Source organism: Poecile atricapillus, chromosome 1 (genome assembly GCF_030490865.1).
Source record: "Poecile atricapillus isolate bPoeAtr1 chromosome 1, bPoeAtr1.hap1, whole genome shotgun sequence".
NCBI lineage: Eukaryota > Metazoa > Chordata > Aves > Passeriformes > Paridae > Poecile > Poecile atricapillus.
In genome coordinates this window covers 145,921,645-145,947,395 of record NC_081249.1, presented here as the reverse complement: position 1 = coordinate 145,947,395, position 25,751 = coordinate 145,921,645, and the positions used below count along the sequence as shown (strand labels likewise).

The window sequence follows — 25,751 nt, the reverse complement described above, 5'->3', positions numbered from 1 at the left end:
TAACGTATTTTCTTTCCAGCCAAGAAAAACACTGAAAAAGTAGGACTATTTCCACAGATACCAGATTTCAGTGGCCAGTTCACAAATTCCAAAGGACAAAGATAATATTTACTCCTATGTTAAGATACATCTGACAGATGAAGCTACATAAGTGAAAAATGTTATTATAAGAAGGAAGGCTTGTAATAGAAAAATGGCGTGAGGTGTTAGTAGGTATCCTTTCAGAAATGGGAAAGAACAAAGCAAATTATCTCTGAGATGCTCAGATCTCTTGCCACAAAAAGGCAAGCAATTTCAAAAGGCCTATAAAGGGTTTAGACAAAAAGGTGAACTCTAGAATTAATAACAGAATGGTAAACAGGAAGATTAATGGCACCAGAGAAAATGCAGATGGTGAAGCCCAGCCTGCAGGCTCAGCAAGCCTCTGAATAGGGAGGGGGAAAAAGGCAAGGTGTAAACAAGGTGACCTTCAAAGCCATGGGAATGCCTGCCAACAGGCCAGCCAGAGGGCATCCCGAGACACAGATGTGCCATCTGGGGTAGGCTGTCTCATGACAACGTCAACAAGATTTGTCTTTTTCAGAATTTGCAGGGAGGCAAAATGGGTAGTAGCAGAAAATATGACCATTCATTCAAAAGTGGCACAATTAAGTGCACAGGTTGGAAAAGGATGCCATCCATTTTGTAAAGAAAATACAAAAGAATTCCCTGAATATCCCCAGTCAGAAAGGTCTTGTGTCCACTTGTAAAGACTGCTTATGCAAGGCATGGGGGAGGAGAAACTGGTTTTCACCAAACAAATGTTTTCCTTGAGGGTTTATGCTTTAAGTTTATGGCAAGAAGAAAAAAAAAACCTCAGCACATACTGCAAAGCAGCTCTTTAAGCCCATGATGGTATAAATTTTCCCCATCTTGGCATAAGTCTGTTCACTCCAGATGGCACATTTGGGTTGAAAGCAGGTAAAGATTTCTCAGAGATTTCTATGTCCAGTATTTACAGAGTTCCCTTGTTCTGCCTCAGTGCTTAGTTGGTCCTTCTGTATACCTGGGAGATCTCAGTTCTTTGCCTACAGTAAAAACTGGGAGAGAGAAATCTCCTACCATAGTTCTGCAGGGAGGCCTGGCTCTGTCAGGCCTGATGCTTACTTAGATCATTGTGGTCAACCGGGAAAATTAAAAGGTAAATGCAGTCACACATTTTTTTAAATGCACTAATCAAACACCACAGTGTGGCAGTGCTAAGGGGAACAATGCTATCTCTACATAAGCCTTCTACAGAATAAGCCAAACATGAATTGTTATGATATCCAGAGGCAAGAATATTAGGGGAAAACTAATAAGCAACAACATTACAGCTCACTGTGGAAAAAAAAAAAAGCAGACCCTAGCTATGGGAATCCAGCAGGCAGTGTATTCACACATCTTTTTTCCCTTTCAGCCTGGCTCAAAGTACATAAAATCTGAGTATTTCAGGCAAAAACTGGCCCATCTGAGTTCATTGCTGAAACTGGCTAATTCAGTGCTAGGTGTGCAAACAGATGTGTCTGAATGTGTTTTCCTCTGATGGGCGGCATACCAATGAAGATATTGCCATGACCTCTGGTTTCACAGTAGGAACCACGGGTCCTGGATGAGGTCAGGCAGCTCATGCAAAGTCTGCACAGCCCAGTGCTGTTGTATCAAGAAGGCTTAACCCAAGTGAACTAAATTGCCAGCAGGAGCTGCCATCATGGCTCTGGGCATCAGTACACATCTGTATCCAGAAAGTCCCATCATGTGGCTCTGTTGATTGCTTTTTGAATAGAATAGGAATGGAGGGGTGAAGTACACACCTGAAAACACTAATGTGGCAGTGAGGAAGGAATCAAGAAAACAAGGGAGAAAAACAGCAAGATGGAGGAAAGGTACTATATTCCTTCTCCTTGTCTGCTGCAGCTAACTAGGGCATGCTTGTTCTGAAAACTGCCACAGAAAAGTCTGAAAAATTGAATCTCTGGGCCTTGAATTATGTCTTTTCAATATCTTTCTCCTTTCTCCTCTCTGCTAACAGAGAAACACTGTAAACTCCCAGACCCTGAAAATATACATTTCCACACCTTACAAAATGCAGTGAAAATATATGATAATGGGGTAGAGAGAGAGGGAGCCATGCAAGGGGAAAACAAAGTGAAATAGAGAATAGTTGCTCTTCTCTCCTTTCCTTCTGCTCAGCTTTCATTTTCCTTTGTTCATCTAACACTGAGCCAAACTAAGCCAAAAGGAGCTGCCATGCTGGGCTACAAGATTGATGGCTGCAGGCAGACTCCACAGTGAAGAGACGGATGACTGGTCATTTCCCGCGATGCACTGAAAAACATCCATCCTTGCAGCCATGCTGAGTCCATTTGTGCTCCTTTTGAAATGAGAGATAAACACAGGCAGCCAGAGGCACCTGCCTGTCCTTCTCCCTCAGAAGGACACAGCTATAGTCCTCTGGGTTCCTTGAGAAGGTCACTCTGTCCATCCCTGAACATCTGGCTGTGGGATTTGCTAAGTCTCTCTCTCCCCCGGCAATCATCCATCTATTAGAGCACAGTGCAGGTTGGAAGAAAACGGTGAAGAGAATGGTGTGACAACCTCATCAATCTACAGCTACACGCTCGGCTATTTAGTTTTCTTTACACTGTTCCTAAATATTGGGGGGGGTTGGTGGGGAGAGAATTGCTATTGGTATGAAGGAGGGAATTGTGGAAATGGCAGTGTGGATTGGAGTAAGTCCTTATGACTATTAGAATGTTGTGCATGTACTAAAGCAGTAGGGAACTAATTAAGATTCAGGATTGAAAGGCAAAACAAAAAAGTTGGACGCACTCTTGTTCCATCTGTAGCACTTGCTGAGAGTTCAGATGTACTTGGGGCATCATCTTTAGCAGAAAGAGGTTATTTTTTTTTTTATTTTGCCCGCTCAGATATTAACAGAAAGCTCCCTGGAAGAGTATACTGTAACTATATTTATAGTGCCAGTCCTGGTATAGCAGCTTCAGAGGCACAAAGCACTTAATCCTGAGTCCTTTCTATTCAGTTAATAGTGTCTTTGTTGCTGATACTGTCCTGGTGTCTAGCACTGCTCACACATACAGCCTCTGTGTTTCCAGTTCTCCTGCCGTGCTGCTACCTCACTTAGGCAATGAGCATTACATGGCAGATGTATCCATAGCATCACTTACAAATTAGCATCACTGCAGAAATTCCTGTAACCACGAACCTCACTTTGTCAGAGTAGCACGTATCTGTAACTGTGTCATTTAAAGACATTGCACCAAGGAAATCATGAGAAGATAAAAGCATTCACCATCCCTCAAAAACACAAAGAAATGAGTCACTTGCTTCAAATGTTTATATGTAGTTTTAGCACTCTATCTGAGCCAGCTTTGAAAATTTGTCTTTTATTACCATCCTGCAAAGCTGTTTACTTTAGGCCAAAACCAAAAGGATTTTCACTATAGCTCTTTAGGACATGCATAGGATATTAATCATGACCATATGTTTTCCTGAGACATAAACCCCATACTTGCCAAGGGCAATCACATGCATTCAGAAGGACATAATTTCCATCAAGAGGGGTAAAGTTTTCATCCTTTCTCTTACATCAAGAATTTTCATCAGCTTTAGCTGATGGAAATTGCTGCTTGCTGTTGTCTTTATCAGAACTACCTACCTGCAACAGCTTAGGTCCTAGGCCTAAATTACCTGGTTTGTTTAAGGGGAACCATGCTCCAAGTGCATGCTAAGTGAGATCTGTGGTCCAGAGGACATTGCACATAAAAGCCACATCCACCTATTCCAATGTATTGCATCAAACCTCCTTCCCCAATGGAGTTCATTACTGGGAAGGGATGCTGTACCAAACACCAATAGTGTCAGAATCCTGAAGAATAAAACACCTGTAATAAACTGTTAGTCAATCAAATGCAAAATGCAGGGAATATTGAAATTAGTAATAATCTAGTAAAAATATACTCAGTATCTCTTGGGTACGAGATGATTATGAGGCTGTAAAATGTTTACTACAGAGAATGGGAATGAAGAATGGAAACTTCCACCAGGGAAGGTTGGTAGGAGGTACAGGGATGTGGGAGGGGAAGTCATCATACTCTCTCCATTCTACTCTCAGTAATTCTATAAAGCTTCCATTGTAAGAGTTGAAACTGAACGTTATATTAACATTGATTGCTCATTCTCTTGTATTATGCACCAGGAAAATAACACCTGCTATAAATATTAAAATATTTCATGCTACAAATCAATTTAATTTGCTATGTGTCAGGAGAACAATAAAATTTAATAAATAGGGATTTTTAAGCCATATTTTATGTAATTATATTCCATAATATCTTTGCTGGTTTTTGTTAACATTTTCTTCTATAAAGCAGCACATAGGTTCTACCATACTGTTGACCTAGTAGGCCAGTCACTTCCCTGGGCTCTGTGCAGGATGCTGAGTACCAAACCTGCAAGTCTGGTCCAACCCAGTACTTTACATGTAGATTTAACTTTAAGCATGTGGCAAGTCCCATTAATTCCTAAAAGATCACTCATGTTCTTAAAACCTAAGCTCAGGTGCTTTCCTTTGCTGGGGTTAGACAGCTTGGCATCTTATGAGACTAAGCCCTGGGGGCTTGATCCTATAAACCCTTTTTCATGTGATTACCAGAGAATTCCCAGAATTACTCATATGAGCAGAAAAAATAGATGCAATGAATTAGATTAAAAATACCCATTTCCTAGAATCTTGTGTCCAGTACTTGCATTTGAACAGTACCTGTGCCCCACAAAAACCCTTTTGACAACGTGGCTTATCCTTTTTCAGGCATTTTTACTGGTTATACTTAGAAAAGGGGCAGTAGGTTTGCCAGGAAAGCTGTTCAGGTTCAGTTCTAGTTCTAGGACTCAAACAGGGCATACAGGTTCCTGTCTGCCCCTCCCCATACTGGAGAGCTGGTGATTTGTGCCTTGAGGGAAATGGATCTGACAGGTTCCAGCACTTCCCCAGGTGCCATCCCCTGGTGCTCCCCAGTGGTTTCCATAGCCCTTTCTCCTGGTAAGCTTTGAGCTTACCTTCACTCCCTTAATTTTAAGGTTAAATCTGTTTATTTCATAAATAAATAATCCTGATGCTTACTTACACACATCAATGTTAACTTCATAGCAAGGAGATAAATCCCAGAGCATTCTACCTCTCCAGGAGTAATAATGTGTCTCCTAGAGACACATCATTCTCAGTCAGGCCTCAGCAGCTGGAGAGGCACATGCTGAATAACCTCTTCCCAAAGATGCATCCTAGCAGCCGGGTGTAGGTCAAACACAGTGGCCAAGAACATCAAATGAGCAAAACAATGGGCTGGATAGCTCAGAGAGGGTGGCAGCACCACAAGTAAGCTCTCTCTCAAGCAGCCCAGGTATTTCAAGCCAACGCCATCTCAGCTGTCCGAGCCCTCCCTCACATCTTTGAGATCAAGCCCAGAGAGGTGACCTGCAGTCACACTGTAGAGGCTCCAAGGAGATCAACAGCACAATCCATTCCTTCAATTTAATGGCTAACTGTAGTGACCAAAACAGTTTTCAGAACAGCCTGCCTCTAAAGTCATCATAACTCTATTTTCACAAATATACTAAATACAGCTAAGATGACACACCAGTGGAAAAAAATACCTTTAAGTGGCTGCACTGCTTCTGAAATTACAACAGCTTTGTGTTTGTGGGAGGCTGCACATGCAGCCTATGTTCCCATTCCCAGTGATAAGATCCAGAGAACTCAGAAAACTAGATTTAACAGCTTCCAAAATTGTCTTATCTTGTTCAGTTGCTACTGCTGCCTTAGCCTGATGACTAGAGCCAGAGGGGTTTGGCTTCAGTGGGCTTTTGATCAAAACCCAGAGGGGTTCCAAAGCCCAGTAGCTTCTTCATGCATCTCTCTCTTAATTATGCAAACTGGCTCAGCCACACAAGAACCAAGAGTAATCCTGGGTGATTCATACAAGCCGTCTTAGCTAAACAACAGAGTTCTCCTGGTAAAACTTTGAATATAAAATACGTGTAGTGACCTGTTCCAGATCTTACAAATGAAAGAGAAACTATTCACACAAAGTTAATCCTGTAAATTCTACCAGCATGACTGTGGAGTTTTTGTTTTCTTGACTGGGCTATTTATAGAATATTTGCTTTTATAGAAATTTGCATTTTACTTCCATAACTGCAAAATCATGACATTCCATTTGGAGGAAAATACACATTTACTTACACCCACTGAGCTGAATTAGTCTAAGAATTTGCAGCTTATCACATGTAACAACACCCAGCAAGAGCAGTGCATGATGTGAAGGAGAGCTTACCACAGCCCTGGCAGCCATGACATAGAGAAGGCTGGCTCCCCAGTGCCCAGAAAAACAAAGCAAGAAGAATTACGCTGTGCAAAACTCGAGATATCTTTCCAGCAATTACACTGCACAGCCAGCCTTGCAAAAACTGGCTCAACAATTCACCTGTGGTGAGTCTCTTTATTTGTATATATGGGTGTGTAACAAATTACTTATTTTTTCATCATCATCCTGGTACACATAAGCCCAGGCTGTGCACCAGAGCTGGTACACTTCCATACCAGTTTTGCAAGGCTTTCTGGCCAAAACATTTAATGCTGGTGCTTTGAGGGCTTTGCAAATGGCATGATTTATCCATTCATTTATTTTTATTTAGAGGCCTCCCATACCCCTCCCAATCTCTCTTGGAAGTATTTATTAGGTAACTGTTAGGTACTCCTCTGAGTCAGACAAACGAGACTGATGTTTTAGCACCTCCATTTCACATACTGAGAAGCTGAGAGGAGAAGACATATTCCACTGGCCCTGGTCCTGTGTGGGGCACAGTAGATGCAAGGATGTCGTGGTGTGGTATGACTTGAAGTGCTGAGATGGGCACCTCTACTGCAGACTGGCAACAGGACAAATGCATATTTCACTGCACGACTTCTGTGTCGTGATTCTGTGTCAGTGAATACATGCAGAGACAGGTTCTCTGATATTCTTAGTGCCATGTAAGAATTTAAAATCAAATTTTATCTGGCCAGAGAGCTGGACCAGCAAAGGTCCCTGTTGTAGGTAGAATTTAAAGGTGGTGGATGAGATGGAATAAACTGGTTAAATGTAACCAGTGTGTAATAGAAAGAAGCTGATTGACAAGGAGGCCCCACACTGATGAGTTTTCTCTTGGTGACAGAAAGTCACTTTTTCTAACACAAGGCATAGCTGGATGTGTAAGTGCCTTAAAGCAGCAGCTCTTGCCTGTGGTGCCATGTCCTGCTGTGAAGACAAGATTAGTGGAGAATTGGAGCCTACTGTTTCGATTCAGGAGCATTGATGGACCCATCTGTAAGCTGCAGGCTTAGCTGATGAATAAACACATACTAAAATTTAGGCCAGAAACCCAAAAGAAAAGGCAGAATTCAATATTTGTACTGGTACAGAAAAACCAGCAAAGACAAAAACTGAACACCTTCTGGCATCCCTGCTCTCAGATTTGGATTCACAATATAAAGCTTGATTTTGTTCCAAAGTTCTATGGAAATGTGACGCACATGATAGACCGAGCTCAGGACTCGGCACGGTCAGGATGCAGATGTGCTTTCTAACAAATTAAATAGGAACTGAAAACCACCCATCCTCCCTGTCCCAAAAAGTTTTGAGTTTTTTGGGGTTTTTTTTTGTTTGTTTTCTTCTCCACCAGGTGACAAAAACGGGGATGTGTGAGTGTGAGTGTGACTGAGATCTGCTGCGGGCTCTCGGCAGGCCGGCTGCGGTTCCCAGCGCGCGCAGCCTCGCGCTCGGGCCGTTCCTGCCGCGGGGAATTCCCGCTGGGAGCGGCCCGGGCGCGGAGCTCCCGCTGCCCGCCGCGCCCTCTGCCGGCCGCGCCGCGCCGCCGCAGCCACACAGCCCTAAAGCGGCCAGATTCAAAGGACGTGTCACAAGAGGCGAGGAGACCTGGGGGGCTCCCTTTGCTTTTTAACGCAAAGTAGTTCACAGCGCAGAAAGACTTGGATTGAAAGTAGATTTTAAATGATGTTTTAATTTCAGAGTTTTGGAGAGCCAGCAGCAAAACTCACAGAAAGTTTGCTAATGGGCTTTTGAAATCCGTCTTACGTGAGAAATCCAGACCAAATAATCAGAGAAACAAACCTGCTCCTGTCAAGTCAGCTCCACCTCAAATGCAGGGTTGATCACGTTGATAAAAGCCATGAACAATTAAAAAACCTGAAATAAGCTCTACACAGAAAGTATCTTTTGTAAACTCATATCTGCAGAAATCTGTCAGAAGTCTGAACAGCTGATAGGTTTATATTATAGCCTCCTTCAGGAATATTGTATCCAATTCATCTGCATATTACAGACATACTCTTATTTGGCACCAGAATTATTCTTCCAGTTATGATCCTAAGATAGTCTTAATGGACCTTAAAAAGGAGCCACAGGCAGGTTCTATAACATAACATGACCTTTAATTACAGAGAAAATAGTAGGAAAAGTGTCAAATAGTAGAGAAAGTTTTTGTTAAGAAGAATTGTGCCTCTCTTTACAGTGCTTATAGCAAAACAACACCACTGTCTTGTCGTACGGAACAGGAACCAACATGTGTTTGTGTAGAAATTGCTGAAATCAAAAGTGAAACTAGTCAATATTAATTGGCCAATGGGAGAAACAATGTAAAAGGAAATTCTCGTGGAATTAACTTTTTTGAATTATTTTTTTGGCTCCAATATCTTGGAGTGAAACTAGCCATAGCAACCAGGAGTAGAAAAAATAATATGGAATTCAGCAGCACTGTGTTCTTTTTGGTTTGGGGTTTGACTTCCTGCTGTACCACAAACCTCTGGTTAAAACATCATGGAATTAGTCTATTCCCTTTGTCACTCATTTCTCCATTTTGGAATCAAAGTACTTCCTTCACTATATTTTGTATATCTGGACTGGAAGTATATGGCTCAGATGACTTCACAACAACCCCTGGGATGATGATCTAACATGCTGCTTGAGTCTCGAGATGCTATGCTAAGAGATACTACTGCAAATTCTGTTCTTTGCTTTTTAATGTCATCTTAACTTTATCTTGGTGAAGTGCCCCATCTTAAAGACCACAGATCTCCACAGACGTGCTCAGCATCTCCCCCAAGAGTTGGGAGCACTTCTCACTTCCCAGGAAGCATACAGTGCCTTGTACAATCAGTCACAGTCTCCAAAAGGTAAATAGAGATGCTTTAAAGAGATAACAGCTTATCTGTAAGGATTTAGTTCATTCATCCACAAGCACACTCACCTAGGTATACCCTATATGCTAGACTAAAAACAGATCAGGCATTGTTCAACTGGAACTAAAAATCTGTTTTCAGTACTTGCTTCAAACAACTACCATGGTTCATAATAGCAAATGACAAATATTTTGTTTGCTTTTACTTACCCAGCAACGGGTAAAAAAACTCTATTTCTGTAGCTCAGCTGAACACTGGACTGTCCAGATATAAGTAAGAGGATAGACACTAGCACAGGACCCCAGCTCATTCTCAGCACAGCAGTAGCATAAACAAACTCTACTTCACACCCTCCAAGTGGGTGGTAAGGCTGCCCACTCTGAAACCTCACTGTGGGCTTTCAGTCCAAAACCAAAGGACATCAGCAAATTGGCACAAAAACATTACAGTCATATTCTTTAGACTTACATACCATGTGAAATAAAAGCTCTGTAGGTATGTAGGTATGTACCTATATTTAGCCATCTTGTGAGACTGAAGTAGGACACTACCAATTTAAACTCCACCAGAGTTTTTGGCCACACTCACCATATCTGTTCTCATCTGCACAGGTGCAAAGCTTGGGTAATACCTGCCTGTCAGCAGGGTTTACTTGTAGGCAGTAGCACTTCCACAATTTTGATAGCTGACCCAACACAGAATCATACTACCCAGCACCACGAAACCACTAAGTATATAGGACAAGGATCAATTATAATTTCAAGGGGCCTTGGGTCTAATCCAGGATGTCCCTCTCATTTCTAACCCTTCTCCTTCCAACTGCTCTGATTTTGCGAAGGGCCTGAATCCTACTGCTCGCATTCACAGTGGTGGTAGAGTTATAAATTCTCCTTTTTCTCCGATTCCACTGGAAGTCAGGCTACCTAGCTCAACCCTCTCCCTCACCCATTTCCAGACTTGTCAGGAACAGGAGCTCAGCTCTGCTTCTCTTTTGCTGGGCAGGAGAACAGGCAGCTGAATTAATGTGGAAGCATGAGCTGCTTGCAGCCCTCCCACTGCTCTGTGCCGAAGTGCCATGCAAACACCACTGCTCGATTCTGCAGAGAAGCAGGCTTCCCATACTTGGTTGAACAGAAGTTTATTTTCACAAATATTATATGACTATCAATACCTAGTAAGTTCTAAATTCTGCACCTAGGAAATGTGTCGCCCTGAGAACTAAACCTTCTGATCTTGTTTTCATAGTTTCTAGCCACTTTCCCAGGAAAGTAACTATAAACATAGATGTTTATACATTCCATTAAAGAAACGTCTTTTGATGGACATTTCTCATGACCAGTGTGATTGGGAAGGTGGTAACTTGACTATCCAGTCCCTGGTCATTGTTGAGAATCTATAAATATTGGAATTATGGAATAAATCACTCTCTTTTTCCTATCATACATTGAGCTGTGTCCGTGTGAATCATTTCATGTCCTACAGCAACAGAAATGTATCTGGGAAAACATAATCCAGGAGTGCAGGACAGGCTGTGATCTGCCTGGTTGGGGAGCAGCTCTGTGAAAAGAGACCTCAGTGTCCTGGTGGACCATGAGCTCAATATGAATGAACAGTGTGCTGCTGTGACAAAAAAAATAGAGCCAACAGGATGCTGGGTTGCATCAGTAAGGGCATCACCAGCAGAGATAAGTAATTATCATATTCAGTGCTTGTCAGGCTACACCTGGAATACTGTGCTCAGTTTTGGTCCCTGCTATACAAAAGAGATGTGGACAGTCTGGAGGAGGCATCTTCTATTAAGAATCAGGCATCAACTCACCCCAGGAAAAACATTGTAGTGCACCTTGCATTTTACAAAAAAAACAGCAGACCATTGGAGCATGATTTTCTTCATCAGAGTTTGGTATCACCAAATGTGAAACTCTTATTCACTGAGTCGTGTCATGCACTACACAAACCTTCAAAAGCAGGTTATAACTATAAACCTAAAACTATATAAAACTATGTTAGTTTATAAAACTAAAATAGTATACTATACTATTACTAAATGACTTGTTGTACCCACAAACTGCTGGCAAGACAATAGTTTGATGCTACTTACTGACCAGCTGATGCCTGCCTATGACTTACCAAAACAAAAATCCTAGGTCTGTGTATCTCCTGAATTATGTAGGTGTCTTCTGAATACAGGACCTTCTGAACACAACTTTTTGCTATAAGCCTCTTTGAAAGCCCAGGTGCAGCTCAAGCAGGTATTCACACCCCTGGTGCCACTCCCATTAACTGCTGGAATGACAACTTTTGGAGCAAAGATTCTCTTCTGTGTTTGTTACAGTGGTTGTCTTACAAGAAGTACTTCTATGCAGTTAACATAATACAACTAAGGTTTAGCCCTGATTTGATGTAGAAGTGCATTGCTTGCACATGCCACGTAACAATTATAAATATCTATAAAACTATATCAACAATTCCACAGCCTCCTCTATAAAAATCAGCTGTTTGCACATTAACCACTCTCTAACTGCTGAGATCAGCTCTAAGGAATGAACAGGATGCCTAAGTCATAGGTGAAGTAAAACTATGGAACATGTAGATTAGATTTCTTTTAAATTTGTATTATATGTCCTACAGCTGTCCATTTTAGTAATCTTAAATTTCCACATCTTTGCCCCACACAACCATCTGATGTTTAACTGAGGACTAAAGAAGTCAGCATTAGGTAGCTTCCTAGGTTCAGCATTAGGTTTTACGACTGTATTCCCCTCCAAAATCTACAGTATTTCTGCTGTCCATGTTGAATATAAATTATACTCTCTTTCTCCCAAATCTCAAAAGCTACCTTTAAATGGAGGTCCAGTGTTTTCCATAGGTTTTACACTTTCAGATCAGAAAAGGGAAAAATCCCACTTTTGGCTAGTGAGTCTATTCTGGATATGCACAGATGGAATGAAATTGTTTTGTGGTATAACTGATAAGGAAAGTTAATCACTAGATAGAAATTGGTTGGAAAATAGATTTAAATGGCAGAGCAATATAACTCGCCTTATTTGGTTGCCACCGGCAATGCAACAAAAGTAGCACTCCTGAGATGCAGAGGAGATGTTTATAGCAGTGAAAACAACACAGAGACAGACATGCTGAGGTCTCTTTATCTGATAACTTTGTGGTAATTGCCTTTCATGCCCTGTGGCATGTAGGATGCACTAATTTGGCATTCAGTGAGTACAGCAAAGAAGAATAATGCAAACAAAAAAGTGTCAAACTCTACCCTACTGCTTTATCTTATAAAATTACCAAGGCACAGCAGTACCAAGACATCATCACAAAGTCTAAGGTAGGCACTTCTGTGAGCCAACATCATCCTCTTCCTAGAGTCCAGTCTCATTTTCATCAAAGTATGTGACTGATTTCATCAGCTCTTTCCAAGCAGCTCTGCTGTGAGGTCTAGTTTTTTTTTCTGGTTGAGATTTTGCCCTTGGTTTGAACCCCAACTGAGCAGTTATAGACATTTCTTCCTCTTTTTCAACTGTCCACTGATGTCTCCTTTACTGAAAGTAGGGAGTTTTCAAAAACTATTTCTACCAGAATCAACAGGAATTTTGTCTCTGATTTTAATGGGTTTAGAACTTGTGTCTGTTGCCCTTTCCTCTCTCTCCACCAAGTACTGCATAGAAGCAAAGTCATCAGTATTGCTGAGCACAGCTCAGTTCCCAGGCACCTTCTTCTGTCAAACAGGTTTTTTAAATATTCTTAATTTACATTTGGGGGTTTTCTCCTGCACTTTTTATACTGACAGTGTCTCACCTCTTAAAAACCACATACAGCTGTGAGTATATGTGCTCCCTCTTTCTCATAATAGCTGGCCCCAGAGACAGCAAGCCTTTATTACTAACTGCAGGGAAGAATGCACTACACAACACTCTACCTGACACAGCTGCAGCTCCTCCACATCTGCTTTACAGTCACTCATTCAGCATCCAGACTCACCACTTTGCATATTTTAATTGTGCAAGAGTAGCAAGGACAAGAAGAATGAAAGAATAACGGACAAAGGTACACATACGGTCAGACAGAAATACACAAATGTGGCAAGTGCTCACTATTTTATATTACTTGTTGTTTATAATCTGGTCACACCCCTCATCACCAGCCCCACCAAGAAAAATCTTATCTTATACTTACTGTTTCACACACAGTGGTCTCTTTCACAAAGATCAGGCAGCAGATGCCAGTGAGACTTTGTATTAGTAATGCACCAAGGAAAAAGTTAGTAATACATTGATTCTTTACATCCTTGTGAATTTTCTAATAGAAGCCAAGATTCAACTCTACTGAAGGTAAATTCAGCTCCCCTTGCATTCAATACAAGTTGTTCACATTTTTTATAAGGGATGAGTTGTACGCAGAGGATTTGGTGGTTATGGTTACAGCAAATCAAGTAAGATGCAACAGATGCAATGAGAAATGGTTGGAAAGCAGCAAAGATAAAGTCCAAGGTCTAAATGCCAGGTTTGCATGTATGCCAGCTGCTCTGCAGCTCGGGAGAGGCAGCAAACAAATACTTACCAGGTTTAATTTCCAGCAGCTTCAGCCTGGAATCCTCAGGGGGATGCAAACGCCTCTTTTTGCGCCAGCAACGTGCTGGGTATGTGTACAGCTGACCTGGGGCCAGGCCTGAAGATTAAAGGCAAAAAATTAATCACGTTTCAGTATGTAAACCACAAGCAATGTCTCTAGCATCTTTGTTTTTGCCCTTCCAGCATCTCCTTCTTGGAAGGTTCAATCCTGCAAATCATGAGACAGAGCTACACTCTCAAGGCATCCAGTGCTCCTGAGGCTCTTCAGCACCTCTTGGGATCAGGCCTACAGAGAATCTAGGTCTCACTTAGACACTTCACTCAGCTCACTGAAACCAGAGCTGCACATAAATAATTTGTGATTTCTTCAGGGTAAATAGAATTTCAGACTCTCCTGGGTCACAGGGGCGATGCCTCCTCCACGGGCAGAGAAAGCCCCTTGAGAGAGAAGAGATGATGTTCTGACATGCAAATCTTGAGGCCCTGATGCACAGAGCAGCTCAGGAAATTTTTGTCTTCCAAACGGGAGCAAACCAAGATTCAAGAGGTTTGACTGTAGTTTTGCTTACATTCTGGACTTTTGTTTGAATGTTAATTCTTCATTTTGACTCTTACCTCCTCATGCCTTTACTCTGAATGAGGGAGGAGATACACAATGATGTTTATATCATTGCATGTTCCCTTAAATCACATTTGGCATCACTGGATTTTGAGCAGCCCTGGCTCTCCTGGCAGACACCCTTCAGCCAATGTTCGAGCTATACTTTGCTCTCTTGCATTCAGGACACAGCAGGGCTTTGTGAATGCATCATTTCTAGGGGCACAGAAGCACACCGACAAGTGCTTCAAAGTATCCTCAACTGCCCCAGATAGTCATGGCACACAGAAATACCCAGAAAGAAAAATTGGAGGAATTTAATTCTCTCCTCTGCTTTTCCTGCCCTCTCTGTCTACCAGTTCTGGTTTGGCATCTTTGCCCTTCTGCTGTTGCTGTTGTCTTGAAGGGGCTACAAAGCATGACTTCAATTCCAGACTCATTGTCCTCAAAAACCAGGAAAGACCACATAAGAGAGAGAACAGGAGTGGTGTTGCTATATCTGAAACTGTACCGACAGTGAACAGCTGGACAGCATCAAGGGGGTGCCAGTAAAATAGAACAGCTCATGGGCAGGAGGATGGCCCAAGAGCTCTCTCCTCTCTTCTGAAGCAGCTAGGAGTGAATATCAGCTTGGGAACAAAAGCAACTCACCAGACCAATTGAGAATAATGAAAAAAACAATATCCTCTTACTTGAGGGTGGGGAGGAAGACACAATAACATCATTCACCTCGAGGGAATGTGCTAATCAAATTCTGTAGGTGAGACCTAAGTTACTGGTTTTAAATATTTCAACTGTTGGGAATGCCAGCTCAGACCCCAGCACCTTCCACCTACTTTCAAGGCCTTGGAGCATCTGTGGCGTACTGCCTGAGTACAGCCAAGTGATGGAGTATCTGCAGAGATTCTGGCTGTTTCAGGGCACAGAATGCTATTGGGCTTGGGCTTTTCATGCCCTTCTTACACTTATGCCCAGAAAGCTGGGCATTGTGCACATCCCAAGAAGCACACATTTCAGAACAGTTGCCTAAGACCGGTTTGGAAATAAAAATATGAATAACCACCCCTTATGCAGTGTTTGGACATCCTTCTTCGTGCCACTTTGAAAACATTAGCCACTGCAAACAATTGCTATAATGATGAGGTGGATTGTGCCTGGCTCTGATGTGAGTAATTAAAGAGGTGGAGGCAAGAAGCCCCACCCTTTCTCAGCAGGTCCTGTGCGGGAACTTAAGACAACACAGAAATGGCAATTGGCAGATCAAAGCAGTAGGATAGAGAATCAGCCCTCCATTGCACGGGCCTCCACAGAAAAGCCTTTTGAAGGAATAAGTACCACACCTTTTGTCCCAGACAGAGAGGAGCAAAGATCTACTAGTTTTGGGGGAATATCTGCAAATGCAAGCACTCATATGAAAGAGCAGTTCTGGATTCAGGCAGGACAGCAAAAGCCAACTACACATGCTGAAAGCCCAATTAGAAACTGGAAAGAAGAGAGCTGGGAAACCCTTTTCCTTAGAGGGTGGCAGGTAGATCAATAAGAAACGGATGATCCAACACCCACCTCTGCAACCCTTCAGGTAAGCTCTGTGTTGCTGCTCACAATACACCTGCTCATTAATACACTGCCATCCAATGAACTTAGAACACATATCAGATTTTCACTTCATTCAACCCACCAATGGTACCTTGATTTCTCTACCCTGTTCCTCTTCTATCTCTGTGCTGGCTCACATGAAGTGTAGATCTTACACAAAGGAGAGGCAACAGGGAAAGGGTCAGTTCTGAATGCTCTGAATGCAGCTCCTTCACAGGCAGTTTTGCAGTGAATATGGAAAAAATGCATATTACTGTCTTCAGCCCTCAGTGGGTTGTCTCTCTCTCTGGTACCTTATAGGGCAACCCGAGAAGGTTCCAACCATTTGCTTACAGAGGAAATAGCAGAACCTGCAGTGAGTTATGTTGTTTATCTCATTAGTGTAGGAGAGTCATAACTCAAAGCTCGTGTGAAAGGCCAGAGGAGGAGGGGAAAAGGAGGGAGTTATGTGCAGTATTGTGTGAAATTAACCCTGAACTGTTTATCAGGAGATGCAGATTTCTGACTCCTTTAACAAAGAGGACAGCAAGAACTCAGGTTAATATGCTGAGTTCCTGACTCTTCTCTGTTTTTCAAGTCTGTATAAGTGAAAATAGGTCTTGGAGCTTTGCCATTTATCTTTATCTAGTTTTTCAGGTTAAGGATAGTAAATGGTAGGGAGCACAGCACACAAGACAGATACCAGGATAGCTGGCAGAGAATTTTCAGAGTCCTTTAGTATGGGCACACGTCCACTGTGTACAGACCAAAACCGGACATGCTAAAACTGTAGAGGGATGCCTTGACTCACCCTAATACTACAAGAAATTGATACTACAAGAAACAGATTACGCAAAGACACTCCAGGGAGCACTAAATGGGCTAATAAAAATCAAGAAAGAGGAAAGGAAATATGGGGGAGGAGGGCTGGTTCATTTCACACTGATTATTCTAATTCAAAATAACAAAGTCATCAGATTTGGTGGCCAAGGCAGATGCAGGAGGCTTCTTTCACCTGATACTCTCTGTGAAGAATGCTCCACCATTCGTCTCCAGTGCAGACCTGCAGGAGAAATGTCACCTATCCCCTTCTGCAGGGCAAGCTGCCAAATAGTTCACTATCAGAAGTGAGGAAGGAAAGATTTGCAAAATTAATTTTCTTGAGGTAGTCCACGAAGCTTGTGGCTGAGAAAGGCAAAGAATTAAGACATTTTGGTCCCTGGTGTTATGCTGTAACACACTTGTGATGATTCCTTCTGCATGTGTACAGATGCCAATGAGATTCATACAGTAGATGTATACCTGTATGTATGTATGTATGTATGTATGTGTATATATGTATGTGTATATATGTATGTGTATATATATGTATAAATGTATGTATGTATGTATGTATGTATGTATGTATATATGTATTCTGACTGTGTTCAGAAGGATAAAAATAGTAGCACCTTACTTATAACAAGAGCGAGAGAAGGAAAAGGAAAAGGAAAAGGAAAAGGAAAAGGAAAAGGAAAAGGAAAAGGAAAAGGAAAAGGAAAAGGAAAAGGAAAAGGAAAAGGAAAAGGAAAAGGAAAAGGAAAAGGAAAAGGAAAAGGAAAAGGAAAAGGAAAAGGAAGGAACAGGAAGAAACCTAGTTTATCCAAAGCATAATCTCTTGGGATTAGAGAATTTTCATCTGAAGCAAAAAACTTGACTGTGGTTAGGAAGACACCCTAGAAAAAAAGGGTTAGTTCAGAAGTGTAGACAACTCCCATCTTGTGAACCACATTCAGCAGTCCTGAATTACCTCAGCAGTTTTGGTAGCTATTCTTTGGGTATTTTTAACACTATAAAAACACCTGTTTTCTCCTGCACCAGAAGTGCCTGCATTTTATTATATAAACAGTTTTCTAATAGTCCTGCAAGACAACACTAAAACTACTTTTGATATTTTAGTAATAGGAGGAGCACAAGGGTCCTTCCTTTAGTATATCTTAGAAAAGGGAGAAGGAAAGTTTCATCTGAGACACAGCTAGGCACTTTTCAGAAACAGCAATTGCTTTCTTAGCCCCAGGAGGGTAAAGGAATATCCTATATATTCCTCCCACTTAATCTCCTGTAAACCAGACAGTAGAGGAGATTGGAGCAGGCTTTGCCTTCCCATAATTTCAGATCTAGAATTTGAGAGAGTGGAGGGTGAAGGTGGGAGGGTGTCAATATTGTTTAGAAAACTGGCACATATTTATGCACATTCGCACATGTCACACTTCCAGTATCCATGTATCCCAGGTCCCTTCCTGCCTGGATTCTCTGGGCTGCACTAAAGGGGAGGGGGGGGGGGGGGGGCAGGGAGGAAGGTAGAAATACATTTAGAAATACATGCTGTCAAAAATCTGTTGTCTGAACTAATTATTGGTCAGATACTGAGCTACAACCTAGCCAAATTCCCTTTGTGGTTCAGAAGGACTTCTGTCTGAGCAACACCTCAAGTCTTTGAACTGGTGAATGTCCTTTGCCTTTCAATAAAGGGATTTCAGATGGATTTTCTAACAAAGGAACAACTGACCAAAGTCTACAAAAATAACAGTGCTCTTTTCCCTTGAGGTTCACTGAGCTGTTGGACAGGCATTAGCCAAAGCTCCTTAAGGAAATATGCCAACTTCTCTCTGCACCCAAGGGAACCGCAGCTCCAGAACTGATATCCAAGTTAACCTATCTAAAGTAGAATCGGGATTTATAGATATATTTCTGACCATTAGAACAACATTCATTCCATTAACTGGACTCTCCTATATTTTACTTCAGTTTTATATCCTTCCCAGTATAATTCCTTATTTTCAGCATTTATCTGAGAAACTCCCACCTCCACCTTGGAGATAATTCCAATCCAGTTTAGAGCAGAGCATGGAGTCTTCTGCTACAGACTGGGATTGATAGGATGAAAATAGCTACAATGATGCAGCCTTAGAAACTACCATGTCAGGCACTTCTTAGCGTAGAGAGGGGGAGTAATTAGCATGAGCTCTCTGCAGTTACCAAAGGAAATCCCCTGCAGGCACAGAGGTTTAGCAGTTTCTCTTCTGTGTGGCCTGTAGCAGGTTTGAGCTGCTATTAATTAAACCCCATGAGGGCTCAGTGGCCAGCCCTCCGTACATGCACATGCATACACAGACACAGCACTACCAACCTGGTCCCCTGTGCCTCTTCTCCATCCAGATGTAGCAGTTGTTCTGAGCTACCCCAGTTTGCGAGTCCAGGAAGGGAAGGCGGACGCTTCGCTCGGCACAGAGCCGAGAGTTGTAGCTGCGACAGTGCTCAATGGCTTCTTTGTAGAACTGGTCCCCGAGTCTGCCAAAAGAGACAGGGCAGACAGTGAGAGTGATTGCATGGCCGCTTCCAGCAAGAGTAGGAAAAGGGGACATGAGGTTGGTTTGAAAATAGAGAAAACAAACAGAGAAACTTTGCCTGGACAGAGGCGAATGTTGGTGACACGAGACACAGATGAAGCACATCATGCAGAAAGCGATGTCAAATTCATCAAAAGATCAGGCTGTCAAAAACCAGACACAGATCTTTTCAGTAGCAGTGTGGCTACTGAATGAGCAAATGATGCAATCACACTGGCCCATGACCCTGGGTCAGGCCTATATACACCACAGTGAACTCATTTCATTGTTTCTCTTCCCCTGTAGTTTGTCCAGCCAATTCAGCAAACCAGTCATTTCAAACAACTACTGCAGTATGTTTTAGGCAACCAGAAAGCCAGCCAAGTTTAGAAGAACTTTGCTCCAGCATTTCTGGTGTCAAAGAGCCCGTAAGAGCAAAGACTATAGTTCTCTTACTGTGTGCTTCTGAGGCATTAAAACACAGCCCTTAACAACTAGAGCCATATCCACAATGGTCAGACTAGATGTTTTGTCATAAGCCTTCCAGAGTTTTCCACAGTGAAGCCTGAGGTGCCAGGAGCAGCAGGCTACAGCAGCGACCAGTCAGATCCAGCGTGGCAAATGCTGCTTTTCTCTGGAGCCCAGTGGGAATAACAGTTCTAAAGACAATGTCACTTACTTCATAAATAACTGTTTGTTCAAAAATTCTGTAGAATCTTCATCTTCCCTTGAGATAGGTTTAAAAACTCTGCCTGCTGGAGATTACCAAAATCCTCCTCCCAAAGTTTTCTAAACAGGGAAAAGCATCAAAGTAAAGCTACCCTGAGGACAAAAAACAGCTGTCATGCTGGAGCATTGCAAAGTAGGTGGGCCACACTGCTGAACCTCATTCTTGATCTATTGTCAAGGTGAAATTCACTCGTGACACGAATAGCTAGGAAAGCTACCTGTTAGGGGTAAGTTCATTAGAAAACAGGAGCAGAGTGATAGATCACATAACTTGCTCTGACTCTGATATTCATTAGTGTGCAAAAAGAGTATAGCCCATACAGCAAGTGAGCCAAAGGGATGCGTGCACAGAGATAAAAGGAGCTCCCTTTGCTGTTGTATTAGTTGTCTTCCCCACTATCCTCTTCCACAGTCACAACTGGCATTTTAAAATTTTGCACACCTCTGAATGTCAAATCAGTGCAAACCACTGTTTTAACATCTGAACCTTTTTTGTGACTCACATCTTGTAAGTGACTCCTCAGTTGTACGCTTTGCATGGGAGTCAAACTTTTTTCCTCTTGGCTATACTGGACCAGTACCCTATTGTTGACAGAGGCCAAAAGCAGAGGCTTAGGGAAGAACAAAAATACAGAAAATAACAAGGGGGGCACCTCAAGTTTCCCCTTCTCAGTTCTGACAATCAGAACTTAATTTACTCAAGTCTCAGGTTATCCAGTGATGGGGAGATCAGAATATCCTTTGGCTACAGAGATTTCCTAAGGGTTTTTCAGAGGTTTTGTGCAGCAGTGAACGTCTGTGTAAACATGGTGCCTCTCAGACCTGTCCTCCCCTGCTGACCACCAGCTCCTGGGCAGCTGCCAGTGCAGGGATATTTGGAGGGCAGATGAAGGAGAGAGCTCTCTGGACTGTGCCAGCAAGTGGAGGGTATAGTCATGGGCAGAGCGCATACAGCGGGATCCCTCTGGACACCGAATCCCCTGCAATGACCTCAAACGCCCTTTTCCATAAAAAGGCAGGGGGGAAGGGAAGGGGAACAGGGGAAAAAGGAAAAGATAAGCTGCTCTACTATACAAAGAATGTGACTAGGAAGAAATGAAATCTTATTAAAAGCTGTAATTAAAGTTGTACACTTGTGTAATCAAAGTCAGTAACAAGGAGACCCCAGTTGATCAAAGATTAACAGCTCTTTCCACAAACACTTGAGCTTCCTCAGAGCTATGTCAGATTCCTTCTATATTAAACCAGGGATGCTCTCTAACTCTAAGGAGTTTACTGGAAAGAAAAACATAGCTGCGTGACAAAAAACTGCCACCACTGCATAAGTCTTCCTTATGCCAAAAATCACTTCAGTCATTAGAATATGCATACCACAAAGCATCTGTATTAACAAAAACAATACATCTCAGCAACCCAGACATAGGATCTGACTGGAGATTGCTTCAGTTTCCACCTGGCCCTAAGACTGAAAGTAACTTTAAGTCTTCAAATGTAAAATATTTGGTATTAAATCACACTATCAAGCAGACTAGATTTCAGATTTTTCTAGAGGGGAGAAAAGGGGGTTTGAGATCCTAATGGCAGAGAAGCAACTAAACTAATGAGTCAAATTCACTTTTGACAAAATCTTGCAGTCCAGATGTTTCATTACATTTATCTCAAAGATTTTAAATATGCAATTTTTGCCTTAAAGAAAAATAAAAATTTAGAAGCATTCAGTCATCTCCATATTTTAAGAATGCCTGCCTTGGCTCCACTACAGCAAGCATGATCAAAAAAATGCAGTTCTCTAACTATTCACTGGAAAGATATTCAGATACTGAGACCTTGAGGAATTGCCCTGGCCTTAATTATAAATGGAATTTTTCTTTTTAAGTGACAAATAATAAAATATAGGAAAGCAAATAAATGATATTTCCTTATGATACTTATATGTCAGTAGTAAACAGCTTTCCTGAAATTACTTTTCAGTGCCTAGTTTTTTTGTTTTACCATTAGCCTTTACTGGAGGATTCTGACTCATTCCAAACTTCAGTTTGTTGTTTTGGTTTTTTTCAAAACTTCAAATTTAGAGATATTTTTTCTTTTTTTTTTTTTGTGCTGCATATCTAAACACAGCATGTTTTATCTTATGCAGGAAAATATATTAAAATCAGGGCAAAAAGGGGGAAGTGCAGTCCTATTGTGTTCATCATTGTGGAGTCAGGGAGGTGGGACAAATCCCAGCCCCCTCCCAGGAGGTTTACAATGGAGCTGGAGAACAGACAAGGGTGGGAATAAGACTGGAAAGCACATGAGCTCAAATGAAACTCAAAAAGATCTGTTGAGTTTGAGCAAGTGAGATACGAGAAGAGAAAAAAAATTAATATTATAAAGTGTATCATATGTCAGAAAAAAGATTAATTATCTGTTACATGCTTCATGGTTTTCCCAAACTGTGTTGCTATGGAAGACTTCCACTTCTACTCCTGAAAAAGTATCTGTAAAAACTATGGGGAATTTCCTCATTATTTTTATGAAAAGTATGTATGAGTCAGTGCTGTGCTGTGACTGACTGCAAGGGTCAATTCTTCCCTTTGGACAGGGGAGTTAAAGGTCACACAGACTTGTCTAGATTGATATTAATGACACAAAATCATAAGCAAATGTGCAGATTTTAAAGATGCTGGGAAAAAGAAAGCAAGGAGCAGACATGCACAACTGCTGGACAAGAAAGACAAATCCTACTGAAGGCAGCACAACTGGAAATACAGAACACAGTTGTCAGCACACCGTGAAAAGCACACAGCCCTTCGGTGCAGAGCCCCAGGTGAAACCCCAGATGTTTGGGACAGGCGTGGCAGTGACATTGCTGGCATATACACAGGCTTTGCACTTACATACCAACACATGCACACTAAAATAACCTGGTTCTGGCTGAGTGATAAAAGATCCTGGACTTAGAAAAGAACAACCTATGCTATTGCATACTCCTGCAAAGCTGCATAGGAGGGGTAAATATTTGGTAGAGTTTAGGGTCTCTTCATTGGTGTTAAAAAGTGGGACTGAAACTAAAGAGCAGGCTGAGTGCAATGGAAGCTTGGTGTGAACAGGGAGGTGAGCACTCTGAAAGCCCCAGCAGCCCTGTGGGTGCTGGGACAGCAGTGTGAGCCTGGTGCAAGTCTGTGCAGCCTTGCAGGTAGTCATTGCCATGACAGCAAGCACCAGCATGGAAGATCAGACTCTGTGACTTCCTTGAGGTCACTGTTCTTTTAAGTGTTAAGAAACTGAAGTTTCCAACTTACTACTTTTCTGTATAGTACCTAGTGCCACGCCTCTGCTGTCTAGGCAGACAAACAAAACAAAAAACAAAACAAATAAAAAAAAAAAACAAACACAAAAACTTGCCTGTCTTATAAGCCCATAAATTAGCAACAAGGACCAAGAGGCTGACTTCACTCCAGATGTTCAAGATGTTTCTGTGCTGACAAGGGATTCTGATGGGCCCTGAAAGCAGTGGAGCAACTCTCCACCACTACTTCACAGTCCATCCTGTAAAGTCACATATTTTTGAGGGCACTTACACCTTTTATAACAGCTACAAAATAGGCAGAATCCAGCATGCCCCTCCTGCAGTGCCTAACACAATTCAGGTTAGTACCCAGAGAAGGTGAGCACTTCCTGAAGATCTATAACCAACCATGCTCAACAGTGATAACAGGTCCACATAACCCTGGGAAAACTTGTATAACAAAGAACCACTCCTCCTTAAGTGCAGTTCTTAAATTTCCACCAGATACCTCTGAGTATGAATCCAGATTGTCTTCAGTTCTTGAGGCCAGGCCTCTTTCCAGTCATTTCCCTCTAAACCTATGCTCACTACATGACTAGGCAAGTAAAAACCTGATAGCACAGGAAGAAATGACTAGTCATGTAACAGAAAGCAACAGACTTTTCCTTCTACAGTTTGCAATTGTCCTTAGCCGCGATCAAAAATGTGGGCCTTGCTTTCCTTAAGACCATGGAGTTTTTGTTTACTACACATTTAGCCTCTAGTCTTATATTTTAGTTCATTTGACGCTGTGAGCAGCAGCGAGGACAACCAAAAAAGACCTTTTAAATCAGACCTGGTTTTTCAGCAGCACTGCCATCCAGTTTCAAAGTGGGTGAGATCAGAGAAGTGGCATGAGAGAAGTGATGCAATGCAGCTTCAGAAGGAACTTTTTACTCTTCTTTTGGAGACACTAATGATTGAGTCTGGAAACGAAGCACCAGTGAGGTCTTAGGCCTTCTCACAAAGTTGAACAGAGACTAAGAAATCACGCAGGCACTACCTGAGTTACCAGTTGCCTGCGACCCTGGAGACCATCTTGGACAACTGCATGTCTTGGCAAGTGTTGAGAGAACTGCACTGAGCTGGCTACACTATTCCTTTCCAGCAAGTCCCACAAGGCCCCTGACAGGCAGCTGCTCCTTCTCTCTATGACCTGTGACACAAAGAATGCCACAGGGCTCAATTCTTCAGCCACTTCTGTTTAATATCTATGCAAAACCTTCAGGGAATATGATGAAGTATCTGGGCAGCAATGCCAGCCATTACATTGATGACATTCAGCTTTATGTATCTTTTTCCCCCTCGTGCTGACAGCACTCTCCCAGACCTCACAGTGTTGAAAGCAAGGGTAGCATAGCTGGCAGAGGCTGAAGTCAGAAGAAATTGGAATGAGACTGACTGGAAGTGGGAAGCATTACAAGCTATGCACTAACACTGTTAATGTGGACAATCTTACAGACACAATCACCAAAAGGGCCTTCCTCTCCCTCTCCATTCAGCATAATTCTCTTCTCAAGCTGTGGCCTGGCCATGTTCATGTGTGTTTCTCCACCCTGGACTGGCCTACTCTGACTCTGTACCTCTTGCTAGATAAGCAACAAAGTCAGAGCTGGTTGCAAAAGTGTTGTACTTTCCCTATCACAAAGCAAGCCAAAAAAGTCCATAGTCCCCTGCCTGTCCTCATGCCTTTTCCTCACAGACTCTGAAATACCGCTGATTTCCATGAAGGACACAGTGGACTAAGTTCAAACTGAATGTCTGCTTCTCCTTTCTATACCGAGATGCAACTGGAAACCTGTGCTTAACAGAGTCCAGTATCACCAGGCTCCTGTAACATCTTCAGACAGCAGACCCTCAGCTCCAGAGCATCTCCCCAGAAGATAGAAAACATTCTGCTTCGCTCATCCTCACATTATGTTGCAAGATGCTAACATAACATTCATCAAAAGATCCAAGCAAAAGAAAACATGACATATTCAAGAGTGTCAGACCGCTATTGAGCATTGAACAACAAAGGGCTGGCTAGGCCCCTCCTTTGGCTGCACTCTCTGGAATTTCTAGTTTATAGGCAGTGCCTAATTGCTACAAGCATGCACCCTTTGCAACTGCATAAAGGTAGGACGTGGAGATTCAAGAGGAATAGAGAACGGCTTTCCTGGCGTTAGGTGAAGCATAACAGACTGCTCAAAATCCTACCACAAACTCTAATGGCAAGCCAGAAAGTGCAGGAATGTGCAGATTCAGTTTTCTCATAGTGGTCCATTGCATCTGTCCCTGCACAACATTTTCTAATGATGTAAGGGGTGTGAACGTGAGC

At 42.3% G+C, this 25,751-nt stretch overlaps 1 protein-coding gene across 10 annotated transcripts in view; it reads right to left on the bottom strand.

The window, feature by feature from the left end:
• The window catches only part of DPF3 (double PHD fingers 3), a 186,463-nt gene that overhangs the window by 99,721 nt on the left and 60,991 nt on the right, over positions 1 to 25,751 (bottom strand). For all 10 annotated transcript variants that reach the window (XR_009280056.1, XR_009280075.1, XR_009280071.1 and 7 more), the window contains exons 2-3: positions 19,194 to 19,354; positions 13,841 to 13,948 (exon numbers count right to left, since the gene is read on the bottom strand). Coding sequence is in view for 6 of the 10 variants with exons in the window: in XM_058860146.1 (XP_058716129.1) it covers positions 13,841 to 13,948; positions 19,194 to 19,354 (269 nt within the window). In the remaining 4 variants the exon portion in view is untranslated. The remainder of the gene's footprint in view (positions 1 to 13,840; positions 13,949 to 19,193; positions 19,355 to 25,751) is intronic.